Source organism: Gracilinanus agilis, chromosome 1, assembly GCF_016433145.1.
Source record: "Gracilinanus agilis isolate LMUSP501 chromosome 1, AgileGrace, whole genome shotgun sequence".
NCBI lineage: Eukaryota > Metazoa > Chordata > Mammalia > Didelphimorphia > Didelphidae > Gracilinanus > Gracilinanus agilis.
Window position 1 is genome coordinate 553572548 of NC_058130.1, and position 13873 is coordinate 553586420.

The window sequence follows — 13873 nt, forward strand, 5'->3', positions numbered from 1 at the left end:
GGGGGGGGAGAGGAAAAGGAAGGGAAAGAGAGAGGGAGAGGGAGAAGGAGGAGAAGAAGAGACAGAGAAGGAGAAGGCAGGAGGAAATGGGGGAATGAGAGAGAGGAAAAGAAAGTTTGATTTTGGAGCTCTGATCATATTTGTAAGAACCAGTGAAATGTGAGGGATTGAAGATTATGCAGGGGTGATCTGATCTTTGAAGATTGATGTCATGCTAAACAATTAACAAAAGATGTAATTTATTAACTAGAGTGACAGTTTATTAATTTATAGGCAGTCCCTGACCCAATAATCAGACATGATTTACATTGGGCAGCTAGTAGATAGTGCTACTCAGAAGGGAAAGAAAAAATACAAGTTTATTTAATGTTAATCATAGAATTAGAGCAAATCGGTTCCCAAGGGAAATTTTTTTTTTGCATTTTAACCTGTTGGATATTTCTAGCTGAAGAATAGGAATTAGGTTCCCTTATCCCATGGTTAGTGCTATAAACATACAAGCAAATTCTCTACCTTGTGACTCTTTTTTACTAGATTTTAGAGAGACAGTCACCTGTCTATTTGTATAGGTCATCAGCATATTAATGATTTTCAATTGTATCTCTAATCCTTTCTCCCAGAGCTATATCCTCCTACTCACTGGGATCTCTTATTTAATATTATACTGTTGGTTGACTATCCACCATATGGTTACATTGAAAGTTGTACAGTACTCCTGAGACCAATGAGGTCTCTATCATTAATGAAGAAAAGATAGAATGGCCTTTATCATTAGTGGGAGATGATAAAATCAATTCACTGAAATATTTAATTCTTGCTTTCAAGTTAGAAAATAAATATCATATGAAGTTGTTGATATTTTTAAAAATAAAGTGAGAAAATTATAGTTTCTTATTCATCCTTTTCAGATCTGCTTGAATCTACATGACTCCATTTGGGGTTTTCTTGGCAAAGATACAAGAGTGGCTTGCCATTTCCTGCTCTGGCTCATTTTACAGATGAGGAAACTGAGGCAAACAGGGTTAGTGTCAAGTTAGGGTTAGGTGATTTGCCCAGGCTTACTCAGTACACGTCTGAGACAAGATTTGAAATTGGGAAGATGAAGTTCCTGACCTCAGACCAATCTCTCTATCTTCTGTACCATTTAGTATGTTAGAGCATGGTGTTAAGGCAGTTGATACATATAATGAAGGCCAATCACTCTTTCAGGGAGAAAAGTCTCTTCTGTTGTCAAAGAATGTAGCTATAACCCTAGAAAGGCATTTTGCAAATAAATGCCCTTGGTAACAAGGGGAAAAAGTCTTGCTACCAGAAGTATGCTATCTGAGTATGGAGAAGAGTTGAAGATATGAGAAATTATTCTATTCACATCTATGGATAATGTTTTTTTTTTCCTTATCAGTTGGGTAAGATGGCAGTGTTCTAAGTCTATGATCCTGTAATCTTTCTCCATCCTTTCCAGTTCTGGGATTTTAGAATTATGAATTATCTCAACCAGTTGGTCAGCAGCAAAGTATGCAACTTTTTAATCCCAAGAATTTTGGGGGGAAGACTAAGACCCTCTACCTTACTCAGGAATGTAAATTCAGTGGATGGATACTCATGGGCTTGATTCCAGTGCTAATTGGCACAGAAGCCTTGATTTACTTTATTTTCAAATTGAGCTGATTGGCATCCAAGACTTTTCTCTTCCTGACTTCACAATCCAGAATCTCTTCATACCGATTACCAAATCTGATTATAGCATAACAACAAATATAATAAAGATAACAACCAATTATAGACACTTGATCAGCTTTATTAACCTGACTGTAGCTCAGAACTCTTGAACTTAAGCAATCCACCAGCCTTAGCTTTCCCAGTAGCAGGGATTACAGGGATGTAGTCCACCATGCCTCAGCTCCCAAGGTTTTTTTTTAAATTCTGATATAATACTGTCACAATCGTAGTGATTTTGGAGATAGACCTGTTATATTTGGGCAGTGATTTTCCCTGAAAATAAAGAGCATAAGATAAAAAAGAAAAAATATACATTGTTTTGATGCTACTCATTCCTTTTAATTTTTTTAATTTGAAGTCAATAAATTGATATGAAATGAAGTATGTAGTATGCTCAATAAGGCACAGACACTGTGAGAAAAAAACAACCCATTTTCTTAAAATTATATGAAATATATCCTTCTGCAAACACCACTTTTTAAACAGAGCATAGCTTCAGACATTTAAATGTCTATGTAATGTGTGAAAACTGCTTTGCTAGATTAAATTACGTATAAGAGGATTTCAATAATGCTCAGTGTCTGATTCACTAAACATCACTAAAGTACTCAGAGTTTAACAGGCATTATATACTTTTATTGTTTTGGTAAGCAATTTAATGTATGTGTCACTTTGATTTAGAAAACAAAGGCAGTGGCTACATTAGGGAGGATTTTTTGGACAGTTCAAACAATTTCCTCTTTCTTTTAGGTTTCTTTTGAAGTTTTCTTTGAATTATTTAGTTGATAACCATTCTGTATACACAATTTAAAGTTTGTCATAAATGAATAGTCCTCTAACTTCTGAACTTCATGTATTTTAGGAAAATGGAACATATGCCACTAGTTCTTGGGAAGTAGGGGTGGGGCTGGATTTCAATGCCACTTCTTGATCTTGCTCTATATACAGAATGACCCATTTAATCCCCTATCTCATTAGGTGAAGATTGTCTTAAATGAGGTCGCTTCATATATAGAACAGATGAAAAAAATTTCCAGAAAAGCCTCACAGGGAGTATTTTATTTTTACAAAATTACTTTAAAAAGGATCTGCCTATAACTGGGAAGCAGGACTGGTAGAGCACTTGAGGCAGTTGAAATTGCAAAAGGCAGAAGGAAGTCACTGCATATATCTGGGCTCCAGTTTCCTCATCTAAAATAAGGAGATTGAATAAGATTAGTTTCTGAGCTCCCTCCTAGCTCTAGATTTTAGCTCCTACAATTCTATAGTTCAAAATATTTTCATTTCATACTTCAGAAGTTCAGTGTCAGTGAAGCTAACAGTTGTGTTTCCAATGCCTTTCTTTTCTGAAGTCACAAGTTTTAGATGTAATGTATTCACAGTATACATGAGAATAAAGCAATAGTCAGATGTATACTTATTTTCCAATCAGTCAATAATCATTTATTTTGTTTTTCATTTTGTCATGCAAAACACAATTCCATATTGGTTATTGTTGTAACAGCAAACTCATACATAATGAAAACCTCCAAATAAAACCATAAATACACTGACGACTCACAACAGTTCTTTTTCTGGAGTTGGATAGCATTCTCTGTCATAAGTCTTTCAGGATTGTGCCAGATCAGTGCATTGTTGAGAGTAGCCAAAATTTTGCATTTGGTCATCGGACAATATTGCTATTATTGTGTGTAGCGTTCTCCCAGTTTTGTTAATTTCTCTCTGCATCAGTTCCTGCAGATCTTTCCAGCTTCTTTTCCGAAATCATCTTGCTTATCACTCCTTATAACACAACAGTATTCCATCACCAAGATGTACCACAATTTGTTTAGCCATTCCCCAATTGATGAACATCCCTTCAATTTCTACTTTTTTGCCACTACAGAAAGAGCAGCTATAAATATTCTGCTGCAAGTAGGTCCTTTCCCCTTTAAAAACATTTATTAAGGACTTATTATGTACCAGATGCTACAAAATGAGGCAAAAGATAGATTCTTACTCTCAAGGAACTCATAATTTAATAAAGGAGACAACAAGGAAATACATTTGTGCAAACAAGCTAAGTAGAAGATAGGAAATAAGTAACAGAGAGAGGACGCTAGAATTAAGATGGGTTGGAGAAAGCTTCTTGTAAAAAAGGAAATTTTAGTTGGGACTTAAAGGAAGAGATGGGGATGTAGAACATTTTAAGTATGAGGGATAGAAAATGCCTGAGTATCTTCTTTGTGGGACAGTAAAGAAGCCAGTATTACTGAATCATATGTTATATGGTGGGAAATAAGGTATTAAGAAGACAGGATAGGTATATGGAAGGATAGTTTGTGAAGAACTTTGAATTCCAAATAGAAGATTTTGTATTTAATCTTGGAGGCAACTGAGAATCAGAGATTAGCTACAAGAGAGTAGTAGTGGTACCAATGGTTGGACCAGTACTTTAGAAAAATCACTCTGATGGCCAATTGGAGGATGGATTGGAGAGGGGAAACATTTCAGCCAGGCAGACCCACCAGCAAGCTTTTGTAATAATTTGGGCATGAGGTGATGAGGGCTTACATTTCAGTAGTGGCAGTGTCAAAGAAGAGAAAGGGGACCTATTTGAGAGATGCTACAAAAGTGAAATCAACAGTCCTTGAGAGATTGGTTAATGGGGATGTAAGAGATTGTGAGGTGTCTAGGATGACACCTAGGTCAAACACTGGAAAGACTAAGAGCATTTTGTTGCCTGTCACAGAAAAAGAGAAGTTAAGAAGTTATAGGAAGCCTCTAGAGCAGGTTGAGAGGAGTCACATAGTCAGAGCTACACTCAAGGAAAATTGTTTTGGTAACAGTATATATAGGTTGAACTGGAGTGAGGAGAGACATGAGGAAGATAGATTAATTAGTAGGCTGTTGCAATAACCTAGGTGGTAAGCTTTGAGGGCCAGAACTAAGGAAAGAGTTGAACAGGAGAATATTGTAAAATGGTAAGATTAGACTTCCAGTTGGGTTAAGCAAGATAAAGGAATGGAAGATAATGCTGAAATCATAAACCAGAGACCTTGAAAAGATGAGAGTACCTTCACAAAAATATGGCAGGTTTTAGGAGAGAAAATGAGGCAGTTGAGTGGCTCAATAGATAGAGTGTCAGATCTGGAATCAAGAAGAGTCATCTTCCTGAGTTCAAATATGGCCTTAGGCACTTACTATCTTGGTGACTTTGGTCAAGTTACTTAAACCTGTTCTCCTCTGTTCTTCATCTATAAAATGAGTCAGAAAAGAAAATGGCAAACTGCTCCAGTATCTTTGTTAAGAAAACACCAAATGGGTTCACAAAGAGTCAAATATGACTGAAAACAACAAACCAACAACAGAGAAAATTATAAATTCAGATTTAGATATTTCGAGTTTTAGATAACTATTGGGTATCCAGTTTGCAATGTCCATTAGACAATTGGTGATGACCCAAAATTGAAATTTGGGGAAGAGATTAGGACAATATATACTTATTGATCAGTCATCTGGATAAGGGCTGATAGTTAAATCCCTGGCAGCTGATGAGGATTCTGAGAGATTACAGAAGGAAAAGAGAGGTGAACTTAGCTCATAACCTTAGGGAATACCCACAATTAGGGGGCATGATGTAGGGATGATCAACCAGCAAAGGAAATGAAGAAGGAGTAGTCTGATAGGTATGAGTGAACCCAGAGGGAGACTATCCAGTAGGAGAGGGTAATCAACAAAATTAAGTGTAGTAGAGAGGTCTTTCTATTGAAGAGATGAAAGCTAACCTTAAAGAGGAAGGCCCTAGGGCCTGGGGTTGCTAGGAAAGACTTCCTTAAGGAAGAGTCCTTTGAGTTGAGACTTGATGGAATCTAAGAGGTAGAGATATAGAGGAAGCAAACTCTATATTTTATATTGCAAAGGCTTTAGAGATGGGAAATTCCAAGTTGGCAAGAAGACTGGATTGGCTAGACTAAAGAGTATATGGAGGGGAGCAACATGTAAGAAGACATGTTATCATCTTGAAACTTTGTTTTTTAGCCTTCCCAAGTCATGAGAAGAGACAGGTAGTATGATATTAAGCAATTATGTTAGTGGTTTTCTCTTAAATTCTGGGCAGCATTTTGGATAATATCCCTTTTTACTTGGGCAAATGTATCTTGGTGAAATAATACCATGCCCACACAGAAGTAATGCTCTGTTATCTATTAATTTAATTTCTGGTTTTATAGAGCAAATTTACTATAGTATGGTGGGAGAGCAGGTAGATGAGAGAAAGATTTAAGGGGAGCTTTGATCAGTTCTTTGCTTGCTCCTAGCCATGCATACTAGCCCATGAAGATAAAGCAATAAATTAAAAACAGTGAAAGATCTATACCTAATGAATGATTTGTTCCATTGCCATCATTTTTTGTTTCCTGCCTGGATTTCCCTTTGGTCATACTATGTTTAGTGGAAGGCCCTACTTGTTAATCATATTTTCTCTTGACATACACTCCTCAAGACATTGAACATCAGTTGTTTCTGAGATTCAAACAGATTCTCTAGTCCATGGATTCTGAGCTAGGGAATAAACTTATAATAAAAAAATAAAATCTTCATCTAAACATTAAAAATTTTAAATGTTTTTGATAACTATATTTCAATATAATTATTTTCCATTATAATGCCATGCATTTATATACATTCATTGTTCAGTTATTTTTCATTTGGGTCTGACTCTTTGTGACCACATTTGGGTTTTCTTGGCAAAGATACGAGAGTGGTTTGCCATTTCCTTCTCCAGATCATTTTATAGATGAGGAAACTGAGGCAAATATTGTTAAGCAACTTACCTAGGGTCGCGCAGTTAGTTACCTAAGACCAGATTTGAACTCATGAATTGGAGTTTTCCTAACTTAAGGCTTGACACCCTACTATGCTTACCTAACTGTGCCATTTTGTGCATTAAAAAACATTATTCTGAAAAGAGGCCCATCCAGAGACTTTACCAGACTGCCAAAGGGGCTCATAACACAAAAAAGTTAAAAATCTCTGTCCTGGTTCATTAAAATGAACTTTAAAAAATAAATGAAAGATTCTTATTCAAAGAAAACTTAAAAAGTGAAGAAAATTGTCCCCCTTCTTCCTTAGCTATTCCATTGGTATAAGTTACTTCCTCAAGTTTGTCTTCACATTCTAAGTCGTCTTTTGCTTTCTTGCCCATTCCTGATCTGTTAGATGAAGACAACTTGGAAAATTGGTCTGTGCAGGGAAGAAAATATCCCAGAGCAATATGAAATTCATAGATTCTTCCTTTTTTTCCAGCAGCTCTGTGCTTAGATTTGAGTCCAGAAAGAACCATCTCATGCTTTTTATGTTCCTTTAGAAGTGATAAAAACACCTCTGTGTAATGGGAGAATGGTATAGTTGTACCCGAACTCTATTAGTCTTCCTGAGTTGCCTGTCAGCTCATGCATGCTATTGCATTTTTATTTGTGCATATCTTTCTCAGCAGCAGTTATTTTGTAAACCAGATCTTTAGCCATCCTCAAGTTCATCTCTGGTTCCCTGTGGCTTGCTCTTTAAGATTGCACTAAGAGAATTCTTTCAAAGTAATATGTTTCCATCACAGGGGCCTATCCTGTCCTACATTCACGAGGATAATCTCCTTGTCGAGCAGCCTTAGTCTAGACCACTTCTGTTTTGGTCTGTATCTGAAACAGTAAAAGCTATTTTCTTCATAGAATTCATGTTATGTGATCATTGGGACAAGTTTCTTATCAATATTTTGATATATTTTCACCAATAATAGAGAGATGTTGAATTTTACATGCTTTAAACAAACTTAGCACCTTAACTTGTTAGACTTTGAATGAGAGCACTAAATTGCCTCAGGTTGTCAGGGTGAAATATTGAATTTCGTGGTATATCTTCTTTAATGAGTTTTCAGTTCCCAGTGGGATGTTTAATTGAGACTAGGACTATTGAAAATGTAACAGACTACTAGTGTGTCCATTGCTGCTGATTTCATTGACATGCCTTGAGCTAATGAAAAAGACAGAGTCACCAAGCTGTGGAACACAATTTAAAACAATATGAAATTACTCTCTTTTGTCCTTGGTCCTGCTCTAGTTAACATTTTTGTCAAAGATTACGATGAAGACAAGGGCAAGCTTATCAAATCTGTGAATGATGCAAAATTGAGAGGCATGCAGAGCCACAATTAGATTTCTAAAAATGTATAAGCTCGAAATAGGAAACAATTCAGAATTTTTAGTTGACCGTGTGCCCATTATGAATGTGCAGAGTCATACCACTGCAAAAAAAGCCCACGTAATTTCAGGTTGCAATAACAGAGTTGGATAGATCAGTTAAGATCAATCAACTCTTAGAATAAGTCTAAAGGAGGAATACTTTCCCCATGATCTGTACCATCTTCTTTTTATAGTAGAAAAAAAATGAGACTCAAGGAATTTAAGTAACTTTCCCAAGGTAATAGCCATTAGAAATAAGATTTAGACTTATATTCTCCTACTTGAGAGCCTGTTGTCTCTTCCACTATATGAAGTTAACACCTTTGATTTGACTGTACTCTGCACTAACCACATGCAATCTGAAATACTTTGTTATGCTTTGGATGCCATATTTTAAGAATGCTTTTGACAAATTAGATATCCCCTACATATAGCAGTAAAACCATCCTGGTGAGATACTATATGAGGAAATTAGGATTTGCTTAAAACAGAGGGGCAGCTAAGTAGCACAGTGGATGAAAGGTCAAATCTGGAGTCAGGAAGACTAGTCTTCTTAAGTACAAATCTAGCCTCAGACATTTACCAGTTGTGTGACCCTGGGCTGGTCACTTAACTCTGCCTCAGTTTCCTCATATGTAAAATGAGTTAGAGAAGAAAATGGCAAACCACTCCAGTATCTTTGCCACGAAAACCCCAAATGGGGTCACAAATTGTCAGATGTGACTAAAGTGACTAAACAACAACAGGAAGACTGAATAGGTAGTTCAAGGGATATAAAAACATATATTATGGAGGTATTGTTCTCTTTGTGGTCATTCAATTTTAATTCATTAAATCTCTAATAATCTAAAGTAGATAGAATACATGAAAGGTAGCATGGCATAGTGGATAGATCGTTATCCTTGGGAGTATCACTGAATTACTTAATAGTCCCAATTAGGACTCATGTAGTACTGACATTTTACAAATGAAGAGAAACTGAGGAGCAAGAAAATCTGTGACTTTATTATCTGAATTACAAGATCATGGACCTTGAAGCCATCTAAGAGGCTATAGAGCATGACCCTCTCATTTGGCAAATGAGGAAACTAATATATAGACAATAGGTGCTCTCCCCGAGGTCAGAGGCCAGATTAGAACCTTGGTCTTTGGACTCCATATTCCAGTTTTGTTTTCACTGCACCATCCTACAGCCTCAGGTTAGGTTACATCTAAGTTCAAATAATACCCATTACTTAAATATGAGATTATATAAGGTCAGTTACTTAATTTCCCTGAAGCAACTATATAATACTTTCAGTTTTAGACCAAGCCTTCTTATTCTGAAATCCATGAAGATGCTTTTGAAAAGATTTTGATAACTATTTCATTATAATTGATTTCTTTTGCAATTTGATGCATTCTGTTTTATGCATTTCAAACATTATTCTGAGAAAGCATCCATAGACCATTAGATTGCCAGAGGGAACCATGACACAGAAAAGGTTAAGAGCTTCAGTTAAATTAAATATGGATGGAAATCTGTTTTGGTGTGATGGGTTAACCTCCATCCCCCTCCTAAATTATTGGCCCTTTACATATTAACAGAGATAGCAATGTAGTTAAGAAGATATTAGAAGGGGCCACCAGTAGGTGGCTCAGTCAATAGAGAGCCCAACTTGGAGAAGAGAGGTCCTGGGTTCAAATTTGGCCTCAGTTATTTCCTAGCTGAGGGAGTCATTTATCCTCAATTACCTTGAACTTACAGCTTTTTCTACTTTGGAACCAATGCTTAATATTAATTTTGAAACAGAATGTAAAAAGGTTAAAAAAAAGATAAGAGGAGCAGTGAGTGGACCTCAAAAACATAAAGAACTTCAGGGAAACTGAAATATCTGACTTGTCCTGTATATACTAATGGTTTTGTTTTTAATTCTGTTTGCCTTTCAGATACATAGTCATATTTCTTGTGTTAAGTCTAAACACATTTTTACTATATTTCTACTTTTATTCATAATATGGTTTCTATTGATAATGTACTAATTGGTTATATTTATAAGTTTATAGTTATTTACTTTGATTTTGAAATCTCAAGCCCCTTAATATTTGATGTGAAAGCTGTTTCAGTAACAGATTGAGAGTAATTTTTGAAAAAATGTCTCAGAATACAAATACGGGCCAGTTGGTAATAAAGAATCAACATATTGCCCTACATCATTACCCTACACTGGCCATGACATACCTGCTGCCATCCTTTCCCCAAATCATTTGATTTGATTTGGACAAGCTGCAATAGTTTTTTTTTTTGTTTTTTGTTTTTTGTTTTTTTTTTTTTTGCATTGAACCATCTTAGAAAATTTATGAAGACTTTGTCAGTTTGTAAATTCACCATCATGATCGCTTCCCAGTTCTGTAAATGTGGGGAAATGCCAGCTTTACATCTGCTTGAAAAAGGTCTTAATTGCAATTGGCACATGCCCATATGAGCTTCTCTTCATGAGGAAGCATTTTTAAGGGGATAGGAGCAAATTGATAGCTGCTTTTTTTTTTTTATCACAGGTGTAGAAGTATTAGAGCCCATAATTTGTGCCCAGAGACCAAAGCAAATTCAGCTGAGCTTCAAGTTGGTGCTTTGGGAACCTATAATTCTCTCTCTTTATGTTGGGTAAGGTCTGTCTTCTATCTTCTAATGCTTTTTATTTTTAATTTTCAGGTGGTTGCTCATTTGATGAGCCATTTACCACGTGTGGATACAGCCAAGGAAAGGATGATGATTTTGATTGGGAATGGGTGAACACCTTGACAAAGCCTTCTGATCCATGGATGCCATCAGGTTTGTTATATATTTTGGTTTTTTCATTCCATAATAAGAAGGGTAGATATTTGTCCCTCTCTACTCTATAGATCTTCTCAGCAAGGATATTTGTTGCATGAATGGCAATTTTGGAAATAGATGAAAGATATGGATGGTACTGGTCAGCTGATAAAATGGAACAGAACATAGTGTCTCTTAATGACACTGGATTCAATTATAATATTTTTTAAACTCTTACCTTCCATCTTGGAATCACTGCTGTGTGAGTGGTAGGGGCTAGGCAATGAGGGTTAAGTGACTAAGTGACTTGCCTAGGGTCACACAGCTAGGAAGTATCTGAAGTCACATTTAAACACAGGACCTCCCATCTCTGGGCCTGGCTCTCAATTGACTATGCCACCTACCTGCCCCTCCAATTATAATTTAATATCTGTTTTTTAGTCATCATAGTTGGGCATCATTCCCATTATCTTTGATGTAGCACTACATTAGCTTATAGTAATGTAGTTAAGAAAGGCAGGAATAATAGCTAGAGGAGCAATGTTGACATCTATTTTGACAGGAATAGTTGGATAATACACTGAGCTAAGTAGCATGATTCCTTGGCAATATGACTTAAATTTCCTTTCTTGTATTTGTGAAATGGGAATGGTAATCACAGAGATATTATGAAGATAAAATAAGACCAGAGCTCAGAAAAGCAGAAAAATAAATAATACTATATAAATGCAACTGTCAGTGTTTTTCTTTTGGTAGTAGCTTCATTTAAATTTTTTTTTTGAAGCATTCAATGATTTTCATTTTTCCTTTATTTTGAACAAAGGTGTGATCAAATCTGATCCATACATATAATGAATGAAATTCCCTGGGAGATATAAACATATGTCTCCCAGACAATTTTATTCATTTATATATATATAAAATTTTAGAACATTGATTTATTAAAAGACTGATATCTCCTAGAGAATTTCATTCATATATATATATATATAATTTTAAAATATTGATTTATTAAAAGACTGCTCAAGGCTATCTCACTAGCCAGTGGACTCCCTACACAGTCTGAAATGCCAAATTATATGAGTGGATCCAAAAGTCAGGCCAAAGGGAGAAGCATAAGCTGAAGCCACTAGGCAGGAGAACTGGGTAAGAATGCAACCAGAGAGAGGCAAAGGAGTGAGTGACTAGGCAGAAGAAAGAGACACGGACTTCCCATATGATGTCATCACTCAGTCCCTCCCTTGGACATCACTGATTAAAAAAAATTAAAAAAAAAAAAACAGGCATGCAGGAAGTGACCTCATAGTCCTTACCTCCTCTCTCACCACTTCATCACAGGAAGGGGTGGGTCTCAGGATACCAACATACACTTCCTTCCTCACCATGTGGCTGGACTGCCATACTTTCCAATGTGGCCACTAGAACTGACTGACTTTATTCCCTAAGAGAGTTATTTTAACAGATAAATAAGGAGCAGGTCTCCACTCCACCTGTAACAAAAGCCAGCCCAGAGAGATGCCTTAACCCTGTTATCCCTGACAAAAACAAAAACAAAAACAAAAAAGGAGAATCCTACCCAGTTTCATAGCCTGTGGAAGAGATTGTTGGATAGCTTTAAAATCAAACTGTTCTTGAGGGAGAAACCCCCAAGTTTTGCCAATGGGAGAAACCATTTCACAATTCAATATCAACGAAACATGAAGAATATTAATCTGGTGGCAAATGCAAAGGGTGAATTTGAGGGAAAGAGAATAGCCACTTGCTAGGAAACTACTGTAGTAATTCAAATAGATGGTAAAGTAGGCCTGGAATAAGACAGTGACAGTGGGAAAAAACATTTAGAGGACTGGTGTGAGAAAGATTGTAGAGATTTACAAAAACAACAACTGAGGATTAGTAATGAATAGCTTATGAAGTTGAGGGAAAAAGGGGGGAAAAGATGCTACATGGTGTCAAAACAGAAGTCACTCAGTTATGCTTCTATTTAAAATAAAAAAATGAGAATGAAGAAGAGGTTGGATTAGAAGATAAAAAGTTTGGCTTTGTGCATATTGACTTTTGTGTATTGATGGATATAAGGGGAAATGTTCTGTAGATACCTGGAAACATAAATGTGCAGCTTATGAGAAAAGGCAGAAGTGGAAATATAGTTGTGGGAATCATTTTCCAAGAGTTGGTTATTGAAGTATTGGGAATGAATGTAGTTGCAATAGGAAAGAGAAGAGAGAAAAGGCTAATGACAAAAGTTTTGGAATGACTACTTTAAGAAATCAATTAAATTCAACAAATATTTATCAAATACCTACTATATTCTGAATTCAAAAGATGCAAAGATAAAATATGTGCTCAACTAATGAGGTTGTAATCTAACAAAGGAAAGACATTTTTAGATTTTTTTTGAATACAATAAATGAAATTAATGATAATGAGAGGTTCCTGCAAAGCTTTATAGGAAATATGATATGGAAGATCACTCTGACTTTGGGATTCATAATAGGAGATGCCATGCAGGTTGGGTCATAAAAGAGAAATGTGACTTTAAAAAACTGAAATGAAAGAATCATTTTAGACATGGATGAAGTGAGAAAAGCAATAAGATGAAATAGAGCAGGATAAACCTAGGAGATAGAACTTTGTACATTTTTACTAGAACATGGAGTATCTCAAAGAGGGTATTGTGAAAGATCTTCAGGTAGGTTGGAATCAGATTGTAGAATGCTTGAATGCCAGGATTGGGACCTCATAAGTATTTTTGATAGACAGCAGGTAACTACCAATGGATTTGAACAGATTAGTAGCAACAAAGCAATGCATTAGGATTACTTCTAGTTCTACTGTGTAAAATGAATTGGACATGGGAGAGAGATAATGGAGAAACCTCAGCTCATTAAGAAACTGATGTCTAGTCTGGAAGAGATGAAAACGTTTACTGATAATGTCATAGAATGGGTGGAAAATACTGGGAAGGATAAGAGAGATTACAAAGGTATTATTATTAGGACATGGCAACTGATTAACAATATATGATGAGAGAAATGCCAAATTAGGAATTTACTTCTGAGGTCATGCGTGATATATATATATATATATATATATATATATATATATATATATATATATATATATATTTGGAGATATCTAGGCA

The 13873-nt window shown here is 35.8% G+C and overlaps 1 protein-coding gene across 1 annotated transcript in view; it reads left to right on the top strand.

The window, feature by feature from the left end:
* The window catches only part of PTPRM (protein tyrosine phosphatase receptor type M), a 1055867-nt gene that overhangs the window by 249927 nt on the left and 792067 nt on the right, over nt 1-13873 (top strand). Inside the window, exon 2 of the mRNA XM_044666801.1 lies at nt 10627-10746. Within this exon, the coding sequence (XP_044522736.1) occupies nt 10627-10746 (120 nt within the window). The remainder of the gene's footprint in view (nt 1-10626; nt 10747-13873) is intronic.